Consider the following 22,189-nt stretch of genomic DNA (forward strand, 5'->3'; position numbering starts at 1 on the left):
AATGGGGGTAATTTTGACATTGTGCGATTGTGTAAAACGAGTGATGGCGAACCGGCAGCCCGTTTCACATCTTTCCCAATTTTTACTTCCACTGAAGTCAATGGAAATAAAAGTTGGGAGAGGTGTAAAACAGACTGCTGATTTGCTATGACCCATGTTACACTATCGCACAAAGTCAAAATTACCCCAATGATTTCAGCAATGATCATGCAAACTGTTAACTCCAATCAATAACACTGTAAATACTGTAAATATAAGGCCCATTTTAACATTGCAGTCTTACCTCTATATACAATTCCCACTTCAGTTTCCTATTTGGATTGCCAGGGTAGTTTGAGAGGATTTCTGGATCTCTTGGTTGGCTGGGAGTACAGTGACAATTTATAAATGTTATTGATACTGTATGACCAGTTCATATAGAATCAAGGAAGCAGACCACAATTCTCATTCCAATGAGAACTGAATGGAGGTGCAAGAAAATTATCACAGTAACTGTGTTGATACAGGATGAATAAAGGCATTCCTAACAATACAAGTGTTAAGCTCATGAATGTATTTCTGGAGGAGGAAGCACTGATAGAAAGGACACCATCTGGTGTATAATTTGCATCCATCATATAACACTGGGAGTGTCTAACGATCAATTTCATCTCCATTAAGGGGAATTTTCAATATGATGGCAAAATACTCTAAAATGGCAAAAGCCACCTGTGTATTTATAATTAAAATTAAATTCAAATAATGACCAAATGAAAACTAATGTTACCAACATTTGTTACACAGTGCAAGTCATTAAATGCAGAACTGATCACACTGACATAGCTCAGTATCAGCCTGAACGAGTTGTTTGGCTCTTCTTGTTTATGGACCTAATCAACAGTTTGTCATTGATTATCTTATTCTTTATCACACATTTTTATATGCTTAAAACACCCACTGGCCTTTCATTGATGTATCATGACCCCTGATTATATTTTTAATGGCTCACTCCACGTACAAAAACCCAGTGTCTGTAATGTTTCCCATACTAACACGTTCCTTTTGCATTGTTTCACCAACTGATTGTATTGGGGTTGTTTACGTAATTGTGCTGCACAGCAGTGCATTCTCTTCCAAAGTATAGTTTAAAGAAATTATATATGTTAAAGAACCATTGAAATTTACATCAGTCCAGGGTTAGCGGTAGATAATTTACTAATACATTGTCATATACACTGCTGGCCTGTTGTTTGCACATAGGAACTGTGGCTCAGGTTCTGTCAAAGTATAGTCAACCTGATTAAAACTTTGACCATTTGAAGACAGACTGAACCCTGATCTGTGAAATGCATATTTACACAAGTTGATGGCATTTTGAAATACAATCTGGCAATGCAGTGGAGTAGTGCAGTGAAGCACCATTGCGCAGTGCAATACATTTCAATACCCCAACTCTGCAGCATTCAGTAGAGGACAAGCATCTTCTCAAGGAAGCAAAGGTAAATCAGAGACAGTTAAGACTCTTAAGTGAAAAACTTACAGGCAGAGGTCTAACAGCAAGTAGCCTGCCTGCCTTCTTGGCTCACGAGACCAGATGGAGAGAAAGTTAGAAGAAAAATTAGAGTAATATAACTGAAATAGAACTTGCAGCTACTTTTCCCCCCATTCTCACCATCTGGGTTTGGGCAAAACTTAAACTGGCAGCTTTATGTTTAAAAACCGTGGTTGTATGTTTCTGTTCCTGTCCCTATTTAATCACCCTATATTCACAACTAAAGGGAAAGGTCAATGTCAGACAACTTTTGCCAAGCATCTGGGACTAGGGACTTCCCAACACACTTGCCCCGATTTTAACTTGAGACTCGTTTTGGGGTAAGTGGGATGCAGGGCGGGAGGGAAATCCTCACAGACTCCTCAGCGGCATACCCGGGTTATATATATGTAGCTCTTTACCAAATCCTTTCTGTGGAAAAATGGTCAAAAAATCCTGAAACATGATATAAACTTAGTACGTGATAGGTGTGATTATGGGAAAGTTATGAATTATGTGGTGTGAAACTAGGAGGCTAGATAGGACATTACTGGAAAAGTTGATGCTGGTGGTGACAAAGGTGTGAATGAGAGATTCAGCAGCAGTGGGAATAAGTTCAAGACAGGTAATGATTTGGAGAAGTAGTCAGTTTTTAATGATAGCACAGAGGTGAGGCCTGAAGCTCAGCTCAGGATCAAGTAGAACACAGAAGTGTGCATTGTTGGTTGAACCTGAGTGACCGTCAGGAAAGGAGAATGGAATCATGGGTTATGGGTCAAATTTTTGGTGAGAATAGGGCAACTTCCCTGTGTCTTGATGGAGGAAGTTTTGGCCCATCAACTACTTGATATCGGACTGTCAGACAGCATGGCAACAGTTGTGGAGTTGAAAGGGATGCCAGAAAGATCAAGCAGGATATAGTTGGCATAGATATAAAAGCTGTCCAAATGCTTGTGGATAATGTCACTGAGCGGCAGCATGTAAATGAGGAATTGACGAGGGTCAAGGACAAAACCTCGTGTACGACAGTGGTCACTCTGAACGCCAGGGAAGCAAAGTCATTGCAGAAGATATGGATGTGCAAGCTTGAGACAGACTAAGAAATCACTTATTGCTTACATTCTATGGGAAGACACCATCAAAGTTGCACCAGCAGCATATTAAATACCTAGGGGGAAAAATTTGGTTGCTTAGCACCTCCTGTTAGCGCGGGGCACAAAGCAACTAGTGCTCGGACGCGGCGATGTTTGCGCCGCTCGCGAAATTGACCAGACAATTTGCGGCAGCGCTAAACACTACCACCACGATCTCTTGCGCCTGCAGATCATGACATCAGTCAAACGTGCAACGCTCTGGTAGCGCCCCGGATATTGAGTGGCACCCCCTGTCTTACCGCCTGCTGCTAGCAACGACAGGTTGAGGGGAGCGTTTTGCAGTTGGGAAGGGACTGGGGGGGCACTGTTTAAAGGTGGCCGCTTCCTACCTTTTTTTGTCGGCGACATTTTTGCACCACGTATTCTGAGAGAGAGAGAGAGAGACTTCTGGAGAGATTCAACAATGTGTGAAGGAGTTTTGGGTACTGAGCAGCACTTTGCAGGTTCATTTTGATTTGACCTTCTTTGCATCGATTTAGAAGAGACTGTGGGGGCTGCACTTTGGGCTCTTTCCCTGGGCCTCTCCATTGTTCTTTCCAGTAGATTTGATGTACAGGTCTCTGCAGGCCAAGATTCAAAGCTGCAATGAACAGGATGTGGATGGAGAGCAAGATCGATCCTCCCCTTTAAGAACTGGCCGGCGCCATTGTGTCTGTGTTCCATTGCTGACTGACATCACATGAGCTTCGCCAGCGCTCTGAGTTAGCGTCTCGCTCCTCGGCCTTTGCGCCTTAAGACAGGTGTGTAGCACTTGATTTAGCACTCCAATCACCTCCAGGGGCAATAAAAGCCAAGTTTGCAGTTGGAGGCGATAATTACCGCCAGGCGCTAAACTTTGCACAAGGCCGATAATTGCGCCCCAAACGCGGCGATACTGAATTTCTCCCCGCTATTGTCTCAGAGCCTTTTTCTTTCTAACTTGCGTGAATAAACTTTGCTGTGAAACACAATAGTTAAAGGTAACTAATTTTTCCCTAAAACCTTTCTGTTTCTGATCGTGAAATGTGACAGCAGGAATGATGTGTTCAATGATCTTAGAGAGGAAGGGAATGCTGGAAATTTAGTCGTAATTGGAAGGACTCAGGCCTAGAAATTCAGTATCGCCACGTTTGGGGCATTATAGTCGAGCGGGTGCTAAATTTAGCGCCAGGCGCAAATTATCGCCACCTTCAGCGAAATTGACCTGCTTCGCCCCAAGAGGTGCTTGGAGCGCTAAAGCAGGCGCTGCACGACTGTCCTAAGGCGCTAAGCCGGAGAAGCGAGGCGCTACCACCGAGGGCGGGCGTAGTGCAGGTGCGGCCAGTTAGCGATTCCAGGCAGACACGCTGGCGCCGGTCAGCTCTTAAAGGGGGAGGGTCGATTTGGATTGCAGCCACGCCCTGCACATTGGAGCCCTGATTCTCGGCCTGGGCAGACCTGCTGCCACATTCTAACGCCTAGGACCATGGAGAGGGCCAGGGGGCGAGCACAGCGGTTCAGTGAGGGGGCCCTGCAGGTTCTGGTTGGCGCAGTGGAGCGCAGGCGATCTATCCTGTTTCCGGACAGTGGCAGGAGGCCGCTGCCCACCGACTACCGCAAAGCTTGGAGGGAGGTGGCTCACAGAGTGACCTCCAGCAGCATGGTACCTAGGACCCCTGTGCAATGCAGGAAGAAGTTCAACGGCCTCACTCGGGTTGTCATGGTGAGTACCCTTTTCAGTATCCTCTTCATCCCTGCATGTGCACCTCACTTTATGGGCAAAGGGTCCTGAAAGCCCCAATGGCCAGCCCTCATCCAACACCTATGGGCCTTTCATGAAACTCACATGCACATTCACCACTTTACACACTGTAAGGGCTATTCGACCACGGGAGGCAGTGCAGCCAAGATCAGGGCTTCACACTGTAAGAGCTATTCGACCATGGGAGGCAGTGCAGCCAAGATCAGGGCTTCACACTGTAAGGGCTATTCGGCCATGGGAGGCAGCGCAGCCAAGATCAGGGCTTCTCACTGTAAGGGCTATTCCACCATGGGAGGCAGTGCAGCCAAGATCAGGGCTTCACACTGTAGGGGCTATTCCACCATGGGAGGCAGTGCAGCCAAGATCAGGGCTTCACACTGTACTCAGAGCCCGTCCTTTCTCTTGCAGGGCAAGCTGGCACACAATAGGAGGCAGCAGCAATGGACCGGGGGGGAGGCCGGCCTCACCTTAAAGACCTCAGCAATCTGGAGCAGCGAGTCCAGCGCATTATGGCAGGCCGGCTGATTGGCCCCGTCACCACTGGAGATGCCAACCCCGTTCTGGACAGCAATGGTAAGGTCATCACCTTTTTGACCTCTCTCTTTCCACTTGTGCCTCACACTAGCATTGTTTGCCACTATCGAACCAATACAGTGCATTGCAGCACTCATGCCTCCCAACTGTCGCCCTGTCCTCACGCTAAAGCAACTCTTGTACCTCCCTGCTTTCAGATGGTGAATCGCCAGGTGAGGAGGCGGGCCCTCAAGCTGCCACTGTGAGTGATTCTGAAGGTGAGGAGGAGGAAGAGGAAGCCGGACCATCAGTGCCACCCTCAGCCGAGGCAGCCCATGGCCATAATGGGGACACGTCTTCCCTGGAGGGGAGCAGGGGGGAAGGGCCTGAGGAGGGTGAAGCTCCGGGGCCCAGCGGGCTGCAGCAACGCGGGGGGGTTAGGGAAGCTAGGCGGCCTTCTCCCCGGAGGGAGAGTCTGGCCTCCAGTCCTGCTACAGTGAGCGCAGAAGAGGTGCGACTCCTCGCTGAAATGGGCGCCCAGGCGGAGCAGAGGCACACTGAGCTCATGGCTGCAGTGGCAAGGATGCCCGAATCCATTGAGTCACTGGCAAGGAGTGTCCAGGACTTCGGGGCAGCACAGGCAAGGAGTCTGCAGGACTTCGGTGCAGCACAGGCAAGGAGTCTGCAGGACTTCGGTGCAGCACAGGCAGCACAGGCGGCTTCCACGCAAGTGCTTAGTGGTGCCATGCAGTCAGTGGCTGGTCTGATGCAGACACAGATTGAGGCCACATGAGCACTCACTGCTGCCACCCTCGCTGCATTGGGCAAGAATCGCCGGGGCCCTCGCCGCGCCACAGCAGGCCAGCAATCTGTGCTTCAGCAGGGGTGCTGGGCACACGGAGCGGGGTCATCAGCCAGGTGCACAAAGGATAGCCCTTGTCCCCGAGAAGCCAGCCTCCTGGGTGAGCCGGGGCTTCGAAAAGATCTGCCACAGAAGTCTGGCGCAGGATGAAGGCATCGTGGCTGCTGCCTGGAAAGTGGGCATTGACAGCTAGTATCAGCTGTCTGTGGTCACACACCAACTGCACGTTCAACGAATGGAACCCCTTCCGGTTGCGGTAATGCTCGGCATTCTCTTGAGGTGCCCACAAAGTCACATGCGTGCAGTCAATGGCGCCCTGGACCATGGGGAAGGCCGCTATTCTTGCAAATCCCATTGGGCGCTCTTGCTGCTTGTCCAGGGTCATGGGTAAGGAAATGTACTGACGTCTCCTTTTGAAGAGGGCATTCGTGACTTGGCGGATGCAGCAATGCACCGCAAACTGGGAGACATTGGCAATGTCCCCAGTAGCGGATTGGAAGGAGCCAGTGGCATAGAAGTTGAGAGCCACTGTCACCTTCACTGCCACCGACAGAGACGTCCTGCTCCTCAGCTGAGGCTGCAGATCTGTCTGAAGCAGGTGGCAGAGCTCAGTGACCACCTCCCTGCTGAATCGAAGCCTTCGAATACACTGCTCCTCAGACATGTTGAGGTAGGAGAACTGCTGGCGGTATACTCTGGGAGGGTAAGGTCTCCTGTGCCGACGCCTGTTGGCCCTCCTCCGTCTGGCCATGATTGGCACTCTCTCTCGGCGTCTCTGAGCCCTCAATGCAATGGAGAAACCCAACGTTTCCACCCATTGCAGCCCCCATAATATGTGGCCACTCAAGGCTATGGCACTGAAAAAGCAATCCAGCTGCAAAGTTCTGGGCTGAAGCCAGAAGTGCCTGTGCGAGCGCTGACTCAATGCAGAAATCTCTCTCCCTTTGTCTCTCTGCAAATCTCTCTCTCTCTCTCACAGAAGGAGTGGTCCAAAATGGCTACCACTAAGAAGCCAGGAAGAGCCCCCTTTAAATAGCGCCCCCCCAACCCCACAGCAACTGGGAACCGTTCCAGTCAACCAGTCGCTGGGAGCGCCAGGTGGAAAGAAGGGGGGGGCCACTGAAGTTCCGGTTTGGGGCGCACCAAGGACGTTGCACCATGAAATGACGTCAGGATCTGCACGCGCAGCTAAGCGGGCGTTGCGGTTTTGCGCTGCCGCTAAATGTCCGCTCAATTTCGCGAGAGGCGCAGGTCTCGCCGCGACCGGGCGCTAGCCGCTTCGCGCCCCACTTATCACCCTCTTAAGGCGATAATGGCTGCGCTAACAACTGAATTTCTCCCCCTCAGAGTTCAAGGGTGGGCTGTTTAGGGAAGCATTTTTAACAAGATAAGAAGTGCAATTCCCTAGTATTTTTAAGGACTGATCTGCTATGATACTCTAGCAATTAACAACTGGCAATACAAAATACACTTGCACAATGTCTGAAAACGTACACAAATATACCACCGCCAGCTTTCTACAGGATATGGTAACCGGACTTCAGGAACAGTGCTGCAAGGTAAATGAGTTGGCTGTGCTGTTAGAGATGTTGCAGAGTAGCACAAGAGGCATTTCCCCGTGTGAAGCTAGGTGGAGGGGATGGGGAAGCAGTACTGGAGCGGCAATGATCCACAGCAATGGATGCCATAGCACTGACCACTGCCAATATAAACACACCCAAGTGGCTTAATACTCAGTTGAAGCCTGGATGTCAGAATTAGTGAAGTGTCATGTTTACACTGTTGGCCCTAAGTAGGGCACCTCCACAGACATCGATGTAAAAACAAATTTAAAGCACATGCATTAGATCAGGGGTTCTCAACTGGGAGTCCGCGAGAGGGTTTCAGAGGGTCCGCCATAAAAAAGCTCTGGGATTTAAAAATATATACACTCTTGCATAAAGGTGGGGTAGAGCTGAGCAAACTGGGGGCTCCGGCCCCGACATGGACCTCCGTTCCCCCTCCCGAACATCTGTACGAGGACGGCAGCAGCTACTGCTGAGCCCAGGCCCACACTCGCTGAGAAGGGAGAGAGACGTTAGTCACTGAGCCCAGGCCCACACTCGCTGAGAACGGAGAGAGACGTTAGTCACTGAGCCCAGACCCCCGCTCACTGAGAACGGAGAGAGACGTTAGTCACTGAGCCCAGGCCCCCGCTCACTGAGAACGGAGAGAGACGTTAGTCACTGAGCCAAGACCCCCGCTCACTGAGAACGGAGAGAGACGTTAGTCACTGAGCCCAGGCCCCTGCTCACTGAGAACGGAGAGAGACGTTAGTCACTGAGCCCAGGCCCCCGCTCACTGAGAACGGAGAGAGACGTTAGTCACTGAGCCCAGGCCCCCGCTCACTGAGAACGGAGAGAGACGTTAGTCACTGAGCCCAGGCCCCTGCTCACTGAGAAGGGAGAGAGACGTTAGTCACTGAGCCCAGTCCCCTGCTCGCTGAGAAGGGAGAGAGACGTTAGTCACTGAGCCCAGGCCCCCGCTCACTGAGAACGGAGAGAGACGTTAGTCACTGAGCCCAGACCCCCGCTCACTGAGAACGGAGAGAGACGTTAGTCACTGAGCCCAGGCCCCCGCTCACTGAGAACGGAGAGAGACGTTAGTCACTGAGCCCAGGCCCCTGCTCACTGAGAAGGGAGAGAGACGTTAGTCACTGAGCCCAGGCCCCCGCTCACTGAGAACGGAGAGAGACGTTAGTCACTGAGCCCAGGCCCCCGCTCACTGAGAAGGGAGAGAGACGTTAGTCAATGAGCCCAGGCCCCCGCTCGCTGAGAAGGGAGAGAGACGTTAGTCACTGAGCCCAGGCCCCCGCTCACTGAGAACGGAGAGAGACGTTAATCACTGAGCCCAGGCCCCCGCTCACTGAGAACGGAGAGAGACATTAGTCACTGAGCCCAGGCCCCCGCTCACTGAGAAGGGAGAGAGACGTTAGTTACTGAGCCCAGGCCCCCGCTCACTGAGAAGGGAGAGAGATGTTAGTCACTGAGCCCAGGCCCCCGCTCACTGAGAAGGGAGAGAGTCGTTAGTCACTGAGCCCAGGCCCCCGCTCACTGAGAACGGAGAGAGACGTTAGTCACTGAGCCCAGACCCCCGCTCACTGAGAACGGAGAGAGACGTTAGTCACTGAGCCCAGGCCCCCGCTCGCTGAGAAGGGAGAGAGGGGTTAGTCACTGAGCCCAGGCCCCCGCTCACTGAGAAGGGAGAGAGACGTTAGTCACTGAGCCCAGGCCCCCGCTCACTGAGAAGGGAGGGAGGTGTTAGTCACTGAGCCCAGGCCCCCACTCTCTGAGAACAGAGAGAGACGTTAGTCACTGAGCCCAGGCCCCCGCTCACTGAGAAGGGAGAGAGTCGTTAGTCACTGAGCCCAGGCCCCCGCTCACTGAGAACGGAGAGAGACGTTAGTCACTGAGCCCAGACCCCCGCTCGCTGAGAACGGAGAGAGGGGTTAGTCACTGAGCCCAGGCCCCCGCTCACTGAGAACGGAGAGAGGGGTTAGTCACTGAGCCCAGGCCCCCGCTCACTGAGAACAGAGAGACGTTAGTCACTGAGCCCAGGCCCCTGCTCACTGAGAACGGAGAGAGGGGTTAGTCACTGAGCTCAGACCCCCGCTCACTGAGAACGGAGAGAGACGTTAGTCACTGAGCCCAGGCCCCCGCTCACTGAGAACGGAGAGAGACGTTAGTCACTGAGCCCAGGCCCCCGCTCACTGAGAACGGAGAGAGACGTTAGTCACTGAGCCCAGGCCCCCGCTCACTGAGAACGGAGAGAGACGTTAGTCACTGAGCCCAGACTCCCGCTCGCTGAGAAGGGAGAGAGACGTTAGTCACTGAGCCCAGGCCCCCGCTCGCTAACAAGGGAGAGAGACGTTAGTCACTGAGCCCAGACCCCCGCTCACTGAGAACGGAGAGAGACGTTAGTCACTGAGTGCAGATGCCCCGACCTGAGCTCTTCATTCTCCGCTCCCCTCTCACCAGTTATCGTAGAGTGCCACTGGTACCACCTACGTGTCCAACCAATTCGACATCTAGACTCACGACCAAAAGCGTCCGACTGCACAATGATGTCTTGCTGCATTTGTACAGGGCCTTGGTGAGACCACATCTTGAGTATTGTGCGCAGTTTTGGTGACCTTATCTGAGAAAGGATGTTCTTGCCATGGAGGGAGTGCAGCGAAGATTCACCGGACTGATATCTGGGATGTCAGGAATGACGTATGAAGAGAGATTGAGTCGATTAGGCTTATATTCGCTAGAGTTTAGAAGAATGAGAGGGGATCTCATCGAAACTTATAAAATTCTAACAGGACTAGACAAACTAAATGCAGGAAGGATGTTACCGATGGCGGGGGAGTCCAGAACCAGGAGTCACAGTCTAAGGATAAGGGGTAAGCCATTTAGGACAGAGATGAGGAGGAATTTCTTCACCCAGAGAGTGGTGAACCTGTGGAATTCTCTACCACAGAAGGCAGTTGAGGCCAACTTATTAAATATATTCAAGAAGGAGTTAGATATATTTCTTACGGCTAAAGGGATCAAGGGATATGGGGAGAAAGCGGGGACAGGGTACTGAATTTGGATGATCAGCCATGATCTCTTTAAATGGCAGAACAGGCTTGAGGGGCCAAATGGCCTACTCCTGCTCCTATCTTCTATGACAGTGCTCCCTCAGTACTGCACCGGAGTGTCAGCCTAGATTTTTGTGCTCAAGTCTCTAGAGTGGGACTTGAACCCACGACCTTCTGACTCAGAGGCAAGAGTGCTACCCACTGAGCCACAGCTGACACTGCACTAAATCTATTTGATACATCTGCTTCACAACAAGCAGCAGGGTCTTACCTAAATGTATCCAGAAAAAAGTCAGATGAAACTTTTTCCATGCATCCCTCCTCCTCCTGAACTGATGTGGCAGTAGAACCATTCATTGCCCTGACTGTGGATCAGTGCAATTCAGAGCACAGAATCCACTGGTAAATTATCATTTACTGTAGTATCGTAGGCTGAATGTGACCAGCCAAGCTGTGCCCTGTAAACATATCACCACAAAGACAATAGAAGCTGGTACATACGAACAGAAATCACCAGTGTATCAGGCAATTTCAATATTTGTATGTACGATGCAATTCACTGGTATTTCACTTTTGTTCCGATATTCAGCATTAAATATCGCATGTGGGAAAACAGCATTGTTACATTCCTATTTTTTTTACAAATGTAGGTAATGTTTTCAGTGAATTGGCTTAAAATGTGCAATACCTTGCACATTACTTAGCATTTGGAAACATTTCCACCAAACTTCCTTCTATTTTCCATCATTTGGATAGGAAACGCTTCACTCCCAGCATGCTTGCGGGATTGATGGAACTGTTCATAACCCACTACTTTCCCACCTTCCACCTGCAGCATTCCAGATTACACACTCAGTGGATAATCTATGCTTTGTCAAGCAGCTTCACATTTGCTGCCTGCTTACGTGTGACCTTTCCCTTAAGAATTCATTTGGTGGGAGCTCACTTCAGATAGATTAGCGCACTTACACATCATTAGCCACATCATTCAGCTGCACATGCAGTTTGGGCTTCAAGTTATAGTTAATGTCAGTAGCGGATTATTCTGCTTGTAAACAATAAACAGGCATACGAGAACTTGACTTATGAGGTGCCCTCCAACTGTCCTCTGATACTCCAGTAGGGTCAGCACTGGAAGGCACCGGGGACACGGTCCCAATGTAAGCACCGGGATTGTGACCCACAGATTGTCAGCCTCTTGATGTCTTTAAATTAAATTTCTTCATCCCCTATTTTAACAGAGGGATTAATCAGTTTATTTTATATTGATGTGTTCATTGTTAAGAGTGCAAGCTATAAAGCAAATCAGTCTAAGTTAAAAAAAACATAAAACCTAAAAGTAATCAATATGCAACTTTCTCTTGTGAAAGCCCAAACTAATTCTAAATGATAATTCTGCATAAACCAAGGCACTTCTCTGTGCGTGGTGCAAGAAGAATAAAGTCTTATTTTAATTTGAGATGCTCATCTCATGTTTCTATTCTATTAAAGCTCTGTTGCAGGTGAGAAAATTAAAGAATAAAATTCAAATACAGTATTGTGCATTCAATCATTGACTCTTGACATTTATTTACAATTGGTTCATGTACTGCTTTGTGACAAACCTTCAAATATACCCAATTAGTTAATGGGTATTGAGACATATTCATGTCAAGACAGTCTATGATATCTGAAGCACCCATGGGAGAAATAACTTGTTTTATTAAAGTAAATTATTATATTTTTAACTACAGAAATGACCCATGCAAATATGGAACTCTTGTATTATATATTATCAATCCTTCCCTTCTTAATCTCCATTAAGGTGAGCGAATGGCCGGGGACCTGCTCTCAGCTTTCTTCCAGTGTTATTCTGTGATTAGATACTAGTAGAGTAAGAGGGATCTCTATCGATAAGAAAGTGACCAGTACCCTTTCAGTAATGCCATAGTTGGAATCCATTTTGGGGGAATCATTGATGCAGAACCACATTATTCCCAGCACCCATGGATTAAAACTCCATTCACTGTACAACTGCACCACTAGCCACGGAGAGAGGAGCAGATTATCTCTTCATGATTTGCAGTGAAATCATGAACACATTCCTTACAAGTATATTATACCTCACTACAAATAGCACATGGACAAAATGTTTTCCAGAATCTTTTAGCTAATGAGATATGTGCCAATTATGAATAACTGTATTTTTTCACAAACCTACAAAGCATATGAGACATAGCATTCAAATATATGTTTTTCTTCACAACATAAAAAGTGCAACATTTTCCAGTAAAGTTAATTTGAAATACTATTTAGAAAGATACATTAGATGTTTTACATTTAGCATTTAATTCCAAATTATGAGTGAAATTGTAATGTGTTGGGTGCATGCTCATGACTCTGTACACAGTGGATTCATGGACACATGTACTAGAGTCAAGCAGTTTTCCAGGTCTTACAAGGAATACAAGGTTAACTATTTTCTGTGATATCAGAAATTGTCTTCTTGATTATTAACAGTACATTAATGTTAGTATAACATTGTACCATAAGGTTGAAAAGCAGAATACTGTTTAAATGAGTGCACTGCCATCTGCTGGATGTAGTTAATATCTATGTTAACATCAAGTCCTCAAACAGTTTTGCACTTGTAGGATCAAAAAAAGACAGTTGGCATGTGATGAATTTTACAGGATTAGCTTTTGGTACACAGCTTCACCTCACGTTCAGATGGCATATAAATTACTCACTACTGTTCTCCATTCATTAATGCGACATATATATACCCACAAGATATATATTATATATATATATATATACACACACACACATTTCTAAACAATGAGGAAAGCAATCAATATTATTTTGAAACTTAACCTTTTCACACCAATTAATCCAATTGCCAGTTACCAATCGCAAAGAATTCTAAACCTCAACAACAATGTGACGTAAACGCAATTACCATTATAGTGGACAACTTATTATAAAGTAAATTGTCAATAAGAATTATTCCCCATGTGTAACTCTCCAGGATCCATTAAAAACACAAATAGCTGGCTCCTAACTCATCCCTTTCACTTGCGAGATAAACAAAGTACATTACTGTATGAGAGGGAACACAACATATTTGAAAATCAACATTAAAACTTACTTACTCCAACAGTATGTTACAAAGAAACTCAAATACTCTTTTTATTAAATCAACATGTAATCTCACATTATTAATCTGGTTATGTCACAAATACTTACTGAATCAGCAATCATAAGATAATCACCTGGGAAAGCTCACCAAAGATTTTTTCACCTCCCTATGGGAGTTGTATGGCCTCAAATTGGGCCTTCTTCAATGACACAGTTCAAATCAAAAACTCATCCTGTGGGAACTTGGCCCAACTCATTCATGACAGCAGATTCTGTTGAGCGCTTTCTTAGTAAGTCTATTTGTTAGGCTTTCATTAGGAGTAATTTACTTCAGAAAATAACAAACCTGTAAAAAAAACCTTCTTAATGGTTGTTTAGTTAACAATTTCCAAATCTTACATTATTCCTATTTTTATCCAGTAAATTTAGTAGAATAAACTATCATCCACCATATTTACTCATTTCAATAATTAAAATAGTTGAATCGCTCTCACTATTTCCCCTCATAGGCAGCACAAGCCCAGAAATCATTTGTACCTTGCTCTACATATTTATAGTGCATAATTAATGTTTTTTCCTGCAGTATGTAGACTACAATTGGATGCCACCTTCCAGGAGTTGTAAAACAAAATGTATTTTACTTTCAGAAGTTGTGTAGCTTCAATGTCTCACTTTATGACATCTTCTGAACCCTACAATTGTTACTGTCTTGCAATGACCTCTAACTTTGCAGTTACTTTCTGTAAATTATATTGTACAGCACCAAATATGAAGAAAGATTTATTGAATTATAAATCCTAAGTTAGATCCGTAATTTAATTACTCCATTGTATATTTTACATGTGGTAATTTTTCTGAAAAACTGAATAGGTATGAAGTTTAGTAACAAGTGTCCAGATTTTGAAGTATTTACATGTTTTTGATAATGTCAGAATGGCTGTGTAGTATTTGAACACACTGTAATCGTCTTCTTTAATGAAAGTAATCATAGTAGCTCATTCTTTAGTCATGCACATAAGAATTCTGGATAGATACACTAAAGTGACAGCTGAGATTAGGGAGAGAATGTTGAAGTTCACATTAGAAAATGGGAGTTTCAGGAAAAAGATCATGAAGAGGAATGAGGACTGAAGCCCTAATTTTATCACAGGGCAGAAGGTGGGCGGGTGGAGGCTGAGGCGGGCAACAAACTGGCCTGTTTTTGGCATCATGAGCTCCAGGAGATTTTAACTCCCAAGCCTCATCTGCATATCCCCAGTTCATTTCCCACCTGTAACCAACAGGATGTGGCAGCTGGCCGGCAGGCAGTAGAGCAATGGCAGAGGCTGCCACCGAGGACCAAAGCAATGGTCCCCAGCACTCAGGTAAGTGGATCAGCTGGGGGAGCCTAAACTTTCCTGCTCCTTCTGTCCCTACAAGGATAGTAAAAAAAAAACGTACCTTTTTGGGCCTCTTCTGACCCAGACCCATCTTCCTGCTTGGTTGTGCTGGGGTAAAAGCCACAATCGCTTCCCCGCTCAGGCCCACGGTTAAAATAGCAGACGGGCACCGATCATGTCAGTGGAGCCCGATCTTCATATTTAAAGAAGGACCCTGCCAGTTTCCGCCAACTACCTGTCTCGCTGGCTCAGAAGAGCAGGTTAAAATCTCAGCCTGCGGGATCGGTTGTGGCTGGGGCGGGGTGGGCACTGGGATGTCGTTGGGGGAACCCCATTGATGATTTTAACTTCCTGCCCATTTAGTTTCTGCCTTGCGGGCAGGGTTACAATCATCCCTTGAGCGTTGGAATGTGTAATGAGACTAGCAGCCTCAGAGTCAGGTGATTGGCTACAATGAGGATAATAAAGGGAACGGAGACAAAGATACTTTGAAGAGAGTATTTTGTTACCAACTGTGATGATACATTGACACGACAAGCTGAACCATTCCTACTAAGCATTACCTAACACATCAGTACACTTCACCAGATCTACCTGTACTAACAAAACTTCTTGTATTCACCACGTGCTTCTCATTTAACTAACTTTGCATTAAAATGCAACAGAAAGATACTGTTGGGCAACATCAAATCACCGAAGACACTCTAAAGCAGTGACCATACAGAAACTTTACAGAATTTTGCCATATGCAACACATACATATTTTGCTTTTAGATAATTACACTCAGCAATATTTTCATCAAGCTCTGAAACAATGGAATCAGCAGCATCTTATATCTGTTTCTGCATTTTACATTGCACTTCATAATCAATCTCTATAAAATGAATATGTACTCATTGAATTATTGCACAAATCTTTCAGCTTCAGACTGCATCATAATCTGTCATAGCAAAGTTCAAAGCATTGCAAAAATTTAGGAATCACAACAGTATGATACATCCCAAACATTTATTTGTGTACTTACGGTCATTGCACAGGGTGCCAGTATAGGAGGTCATAGTGCAGTCACAGGTGAAGCCATCCCACTGTTGCAGACAGACACCTTGGTTTCCACAAGAATCCTCTTGGCAGGTTGTGCTTGGCCCTGAGTCAGAACACACAAAAACTTGCATTTTGGCCCAGGCATATCGTTAGTCTTACAGTAATAAGTTTTGCATGCTTTCTGTCAATTGAAAACTGGACATAGAAAGGAACATGGTTAGGTTGGATGTCAGAATGAATGAAAGAACGTTGACATTTTTTAAACAGTTACTAGTGGAAATCAGAATCCAAGGGAGGTTGCAAAACAAATGTATTCAACATACTAAGTAACTGATATAAAAACATTCAAGACTGAAAGCCCCATGATAAGCAATACTTCAAAAAAATATCTTTTTGATTCTGAAATTTTGACTTAAATGCAATCGAGTTCCAAAGCAGATATACGCTGTTTGTATGTGTATTGCACAGACATGGTTTTCAGTCTTGTTTTGTACAAACACACAGCTATCTACCTTGCAAGTCAGCTTTCATCAATGCAACTTTGCCAGCAAAATAAAAGCAAAATATGTAAAAGGTTAGTAAGCAGTAGTGGCATGTTAGCAAACATTGGAAAAGATTCATAGCAAACATGCTGCTAAAAGGAGAGAAAGATGCAATAACAAAAGATATGACAGCAGCCCTTTATCATCTATAAGCAAGCCAGAAAGAATAAGTGGTTATATATTGCCATCAGAATGATACACTTTGCCACAGCATTATAATAATTATAAACTATTAAAAAATAAGCTGTTTTGGTATGGCAAGCATGACTAAGCTATATACAAGGAAGATTACTTACCTCTAGGTTTAACATTACATATTTTGAAATTATTATGATTCACATAAAATGGAAAAAAGTGGTCACCAAAGGAATGCCTATCCCTTTAAGGTATTTCTATTCAGGATCATGTGACATCCCCTTCCTGTGCCCTCTTTCAAATGTTCCCCATGTGGCCATTTTCATTTTTTTTAACAAAATAAATCTAGGCAATCACAACTGCTGATTGATGAAAGTTTCATGAAATTTTATTTAAAAATCAGTTTGGCAAAGTTGGTTACCTTCTCACCTCTGAATCAGAAGATCGTAGGTTCAAACCCCACATCAGGCTTTGAGCACATAATCTTGGCTGGCATTTACGTGCAATATTGGGAGAGTGCTGCACTGTTGAAGGTGCTGCATTTTGGATGAGAAATTAAAGTAAGATCCCTCTGCCTGCTCAGGTGTGTGTAAAAACTTCCATGGTATGATTCCAAATAGCGCAGGGAATTCTCCCAGTTTCTTCCCTCAACCAACACTACCAAAAAACAACTCATCATTCATCTAATTTACTGTTTGGCTGAATTGAAGTCCTCGTGGTCATGCTGAAGCTATATTGTACTGTGACCATGGTAACATACGAAAGTCATCATAAGCACTAGAAGCAGAGCAGAGCAATAAGACTGATCTCTGATGTTAGGGGGATGCGATTTAACAAACAATTGGACAAGCTGGGCCTGTTCAGCCTCTAAAAGAGATATTGCAGCGGAGACCAGAAACAATTATGTTTCAGATACATCACAGCAGGACAAGTGGGCACAGATTCAAGGTTTTGATAGGCCAGTTTAGGACAGAATCCAGAAAGTATTTCTTTATGCAGAGCGTGATTAACATATGAAAAATTTTGTAGAAATGGTTGTTGAGGCCAGGACATGGGATTCATTTAAAATACAGCTAGATGGGGAGTAGCAACATCATGGGACCTTCCTCATCAAGTCATACCATTGTTCCTTCATCATCACTGGGTCAAAATTCTAGAATCCTTGACCTTCAGGTGTGAGGCTTGGCTTAGTGGTAGCATTCTCACCTTTAATTCAGAAGGCTGTAGGTTCAAACACCACTCAAGACTTTACCACATAATCTAAACTGACGGGTCATCTGGGTGTTTATCTCACTGCTGTTTGTGGAACCTTGCTGTGCACAAAATGAGTACGCTTCAAATGTACTTCAGTGGCTGAAAAGCGCTTTGGGAGAACCTGAGGTCATGAAAGGTGCAATATAAATGCAAGTTCTTTCTTTTATCACCACTGTGGAAGCACTATCAGCACAAGGACTGCAACAGTTCAAGGAAAAGACCCTCCACCACTTTCTTAGGGCAACTGTGCGTCGCCCACATCCTGAGAACCAATATTAAAATAAAATAGGGTTGGTATTCCAGAAGGATTAAATCAAGTTGGCAAGGATTTATTCATCCAAATCTATTTTGGGATTTTCTGAGAAATGTGGGCTTAGAAATTGGATCATTTCTGAATTGCAATACGATCCTTGTGCAGCACATGCTACATGCATCCAATGAGGCTAGTGGCAGGACCACGACAAATTGGTCCACCGGCCTCATTTGTTTATTACTGGCGAGCTGCGGATGCCAGTTGTGGTCCCCAGAGGCAGCTCACCGGTTCAAGACAGCAGCAAGATCGGCCGGCTCAAATACATGCTGACATCCTGAGGAGACTCCGAGGGAGGGAGTCAATTGGCAGAGGGGTCAGCAGTGGCTGGCAGCGGCCTGCAGATTTAATGTGAAGGGAGGAGGGAGAAATCTTGTTCCTTCCGGTTCCACGATAAGTAAAAGAATTCACACTTAACTTTGTTCAGTGGTCCCTTTAAATTAGTTTTGTAGTTATGACATTTTTGATATCCCACTCTCCCAAAACTGGCAAGCTGCAGTTGGGCCCCCACTTTGTACTTTGCAGTTCGCCGATGGCATGTAAATGATACCCTTGCCTAGCTTGGGCCTCAAGCTGGCAAGAATGTGCAGGCATCAGAGTCGCTCTGTCCTCTGCCTACCCGTTGTCTGTCTGTAGTTAAAATCAGCTCTTGTATCTTGTACTAGTAGATGCCATCAAGGAGATCAAGCTTTAATGAATCAACCACTGCAGTGAGAGGGATGGAGGTTGTGTGCACTCAGCACATGATCTGAAGGAAATTGATGAATGCTCAGAAGAATCAGATCTAATTGGATAAAGAGTGGAGAAAGTCATTGATATGATTGGGAGGGAAGACTGACCCCAGGGAACCCCAGAGTTAATGGAATGAGTCAGTGATAAGCCATTAATTACAGCACAAACAGAATGATATAAGATGATAGAAATCCCTGAAAGAAGATTTTGTGGGAGACCATATGATGGCATATTGTTTAAAAGTATGCAATGCTAGATCCTGTCAAAGGTTTTGGATTAACCAAAGTCTTTCAAGAGCAACGTTCAAGAAGTTGTGAAGGCTAATTCAATAAATATTTTCAAGAGAGAATTGGATATATTTCTGAAGGCTAAGGGGATTAAGGGTTACGGAGAAAAGGCGGGGACCGGGTACTGAACTGGTAAGATCAGCCATGATCTCAGACGAAGATCAGCCATGATCTCATTGAATGGCGGAGCAGGCTCGAAGGGCCGAATGGCCTACTCCTGTTCCTATCTCTATGTTTTCTATGTTTTTCTATAATGTAAGTGGCAAGATCACTATTGGAGTAGCCACGCTGAAAACCATATTAGCAATCATGTGATAGATAATTTAAGAGTTAACAGCAGCTTCTATCAAATTAGAAAGTACAGCTGTAAGGGCAATAGGGTAGTTGTTGGAAAGCTAAGGAGAATCACTGTTCACTGGGATAGGATGAATACATGCAAATTTACAAAGGGAAGAAAAGGTGGACTGGGAGTAAGAAAGAGAAGTAATTTTGGAGGCACATGTCTGAGGGTGATGGGAGTAATATTATCAGGACCTGGTCTTATTGGAGATCAGGGAGCAGAGTATTTCATGACCTGGCACAGATTAAAGTTGATGCTACTCATTATAATGAACAGAATGGAAGAAGGTTCTTACCCAATATCACCAACATTAGAATCGGAGGAGAAAACTGAGCCACAGTGGTTAGCCTTCTCTTTCGCAGAGCTAGCAACTGTATCATCAAGGTGCCAGAATAATGGAAAAAAGAAACACTGAAGTTTTATACATTTTTTTCTTGAGATGTTTCCAATTATGTGTTTTTTCTGGTGGTAAGTAGCTATTTCCAGGCAGGACATATCTCATTTATTCCTGAAGATGAGTTAATTCATGAGGCCATTCTGCTGAGCAGGCCTGTACAGTTTTCTGAATCCCTGCTGACTGTTGGGTTGCTAAGGGCACCTTTTGTCTCCAGCACCAAATCAAGGAACATGACAATCTCTGCTTTTTAATTTTTTTTTTTACTGTGATATTATCTGACAATAGAAAGGCTGAGTAACCTTGAATTTGAGAAAAAGAAGCATTGTAATGGGAGCCAAGCAACTTTCTGAATAAAAAAACTGTGCTCCGAGCCCACCTGTTATCAAGTGGTGTTCAGCAGCAATGAAAAACAAGACACGTTGTGAACGATAATGAAGGTGCTCCACAAAAACACTAGTTTGATTACAATTGTGAACTTTCTGCAAAGCAGAATTCACTTGTGTCATTAAATATGCACGATAAAGTTTCGGTGAGAATTTAACTAACTCATTCAATTCAGGTAGCTGGAGTTTGATGTATAGGAAATGAAGGTGGAAGATGCCATTTGACTCAAGCCTTTGAGGTATACCTCAGCTGTTGTTCTATGGCCTGATTAGAAAGATGTCAATTAGTTTCCAGAAGCTCCTGAAAAATAAATAATTATGTGACAGAAAGACCAATCCAGCAGAAACCGGAAACTCACTGTTAAAAAAATGGTATTTCAAGAACATTCCAATGGGAGCGTACAATGTTTGTCGCTACCAGATAGAGCTGGTAGATGATAAAGAGTACTTAGTGGACATCAGTTTTGACCATTTCAGAAAGTAAACTTTGATAACAAAGCTGTCCCAGTAAAGTTAGACATCCATCTTGATTAACGGTAGCTGTGTAGGTATCTCTGACAGGCACTTCATTAAGATCTTGGGAATTTAAATTGTAGTGAAGGACAGCTCACTTTACATGAACCATGTATAGCATCTGAATCCTTTTATTGGGTCTGCGAAGTTAGGCATCTTTTAAGCCTATGCTTACAGATAGCTTCCTGGGATAATGACCAATGTGGCCATCTAATAACTTCTTCTGAAGCTCTTATTCAAATTTCTGAAGTCTTTTATCTTTTAGGAAACAAAATTGCAGTAAGATAACATACTATTTTCCAAGCTTTGTCAATAACTGCATAGCTTGAAAGAGTAACAAAATGAATACCTCCATCAAGAATAAATCACTTTAGAAACCCTTACAACATGGCAAAATGCACCTGAAATGAATCCTTGAAATGAATGAAGTTAATTTTTGCATTGTTCACACTGTCGACTGCATCTATGATCCTTGTCCACTTTTTCTCTTCTGACGTCTTCTTAGTTCAGGGGATAGTATGACACTGAGGGCTCTCTGGCCCTGCTGTCTTAACTTTATAAGTTATCATATGAATCATAGAATAATGTAACACAGAAGGAGGCCATTCAGCCGATCATGTCGGTGTTGGCTCTTTGAAAGAGCTATCCAATTAGTCCCACTCTCCTGCTCTTTCCCCATAACCCTTCAATTTTTTCCTTTTCAAGTATATATCTAATGTTTTTGAAAGTTACTATTGTATCTGCTTCCACCACCCTTTCAGGCAGTGTTTTCCAAATCCACAGAAGGTAATGGAAAAGAAAATCAAGTGGAGTGTAAAATGGGCTGCTGATGCACGATTGTCTGTTTTTCTCTACCGCCCACGACAAATTTCATTACCTGACTCTTTTTCCTAACTGGGGGACTGTGCACATCAAGGTACAGTTTCCAGTCAGTGTTATGTCAGTGGTTCATCCTGATGATTTCTTTAGCACTGAAATAAAAACCTATGCTGATCCAGGCATAGACTTTGAGGAAGAATTTTGGCCAACACATTGAATCTGATGCAACTACTTCCTGATATCTTGAGGTCTCACAAGAGTATTGATGAGAACAAAAGAATTTTTCTGATAACATTTTTGAACTTGTCCATGAAGTGTGATTCCATCTCACCAATATTAGATCTCATTAGCTGTGATAAATAGGAAAAACACTCAATGCTGAAAATTCAAAATAAAGACAGAATATTGGAAATACACAGTAAGTGTATCAGCATCAGAAAGAAAAAAGAAAATCTGTCCTGATGAAGAGTCCCTACTTGAAATGTCAATGTGTCTTTTCTCTTTCAGATACTGACAGACCTGCTATCTATTTCCAACATTTTTCAAATTTCATTAGCACTTTAAGCTGTTG

General features: G+C 44.8%; 1 protein-coding gene across 13 annotated transcripts in view; it reads right to left on the minus strand.

The window, feature by feature from the left end:
* nrxn1a (neurexin 1a) overlaps positions 1-22,189 on the minus strand; it is a 2,435,560-nt gene that overhangs the window by 1,120,417 nt on the left and 1,292,954 nt on the right. For all 13 annotated transcript variants that reach the window (XM_085981317.1, XM_085981316.1, XM_085981310.1 and 10 more), the window contains one exon: positions 15,890-16,009. In XM_085981317.1, the coding sequence (XP_085837443.1) occupies positions 15,890-16,009 (120 nt within the window). The remainder of the gene's footprint in view (positions 1-15,889; positions 16,010-22,189) is intronic.

Source organism: Somniosus microcephalus, chromosome 3, assembly GCF_052327205.1.
Source record: "Somniosus microcephalus isolate GS21.2 chromosome 3, FLI_Smic_1.0, whole genome shotgun sequence".
NCBI lineage: Eukaryota > Metazoa > Chordata > Chondrichthyes > Squaliformes > Somniosidae > Somniosus > Somniosus microcephalus.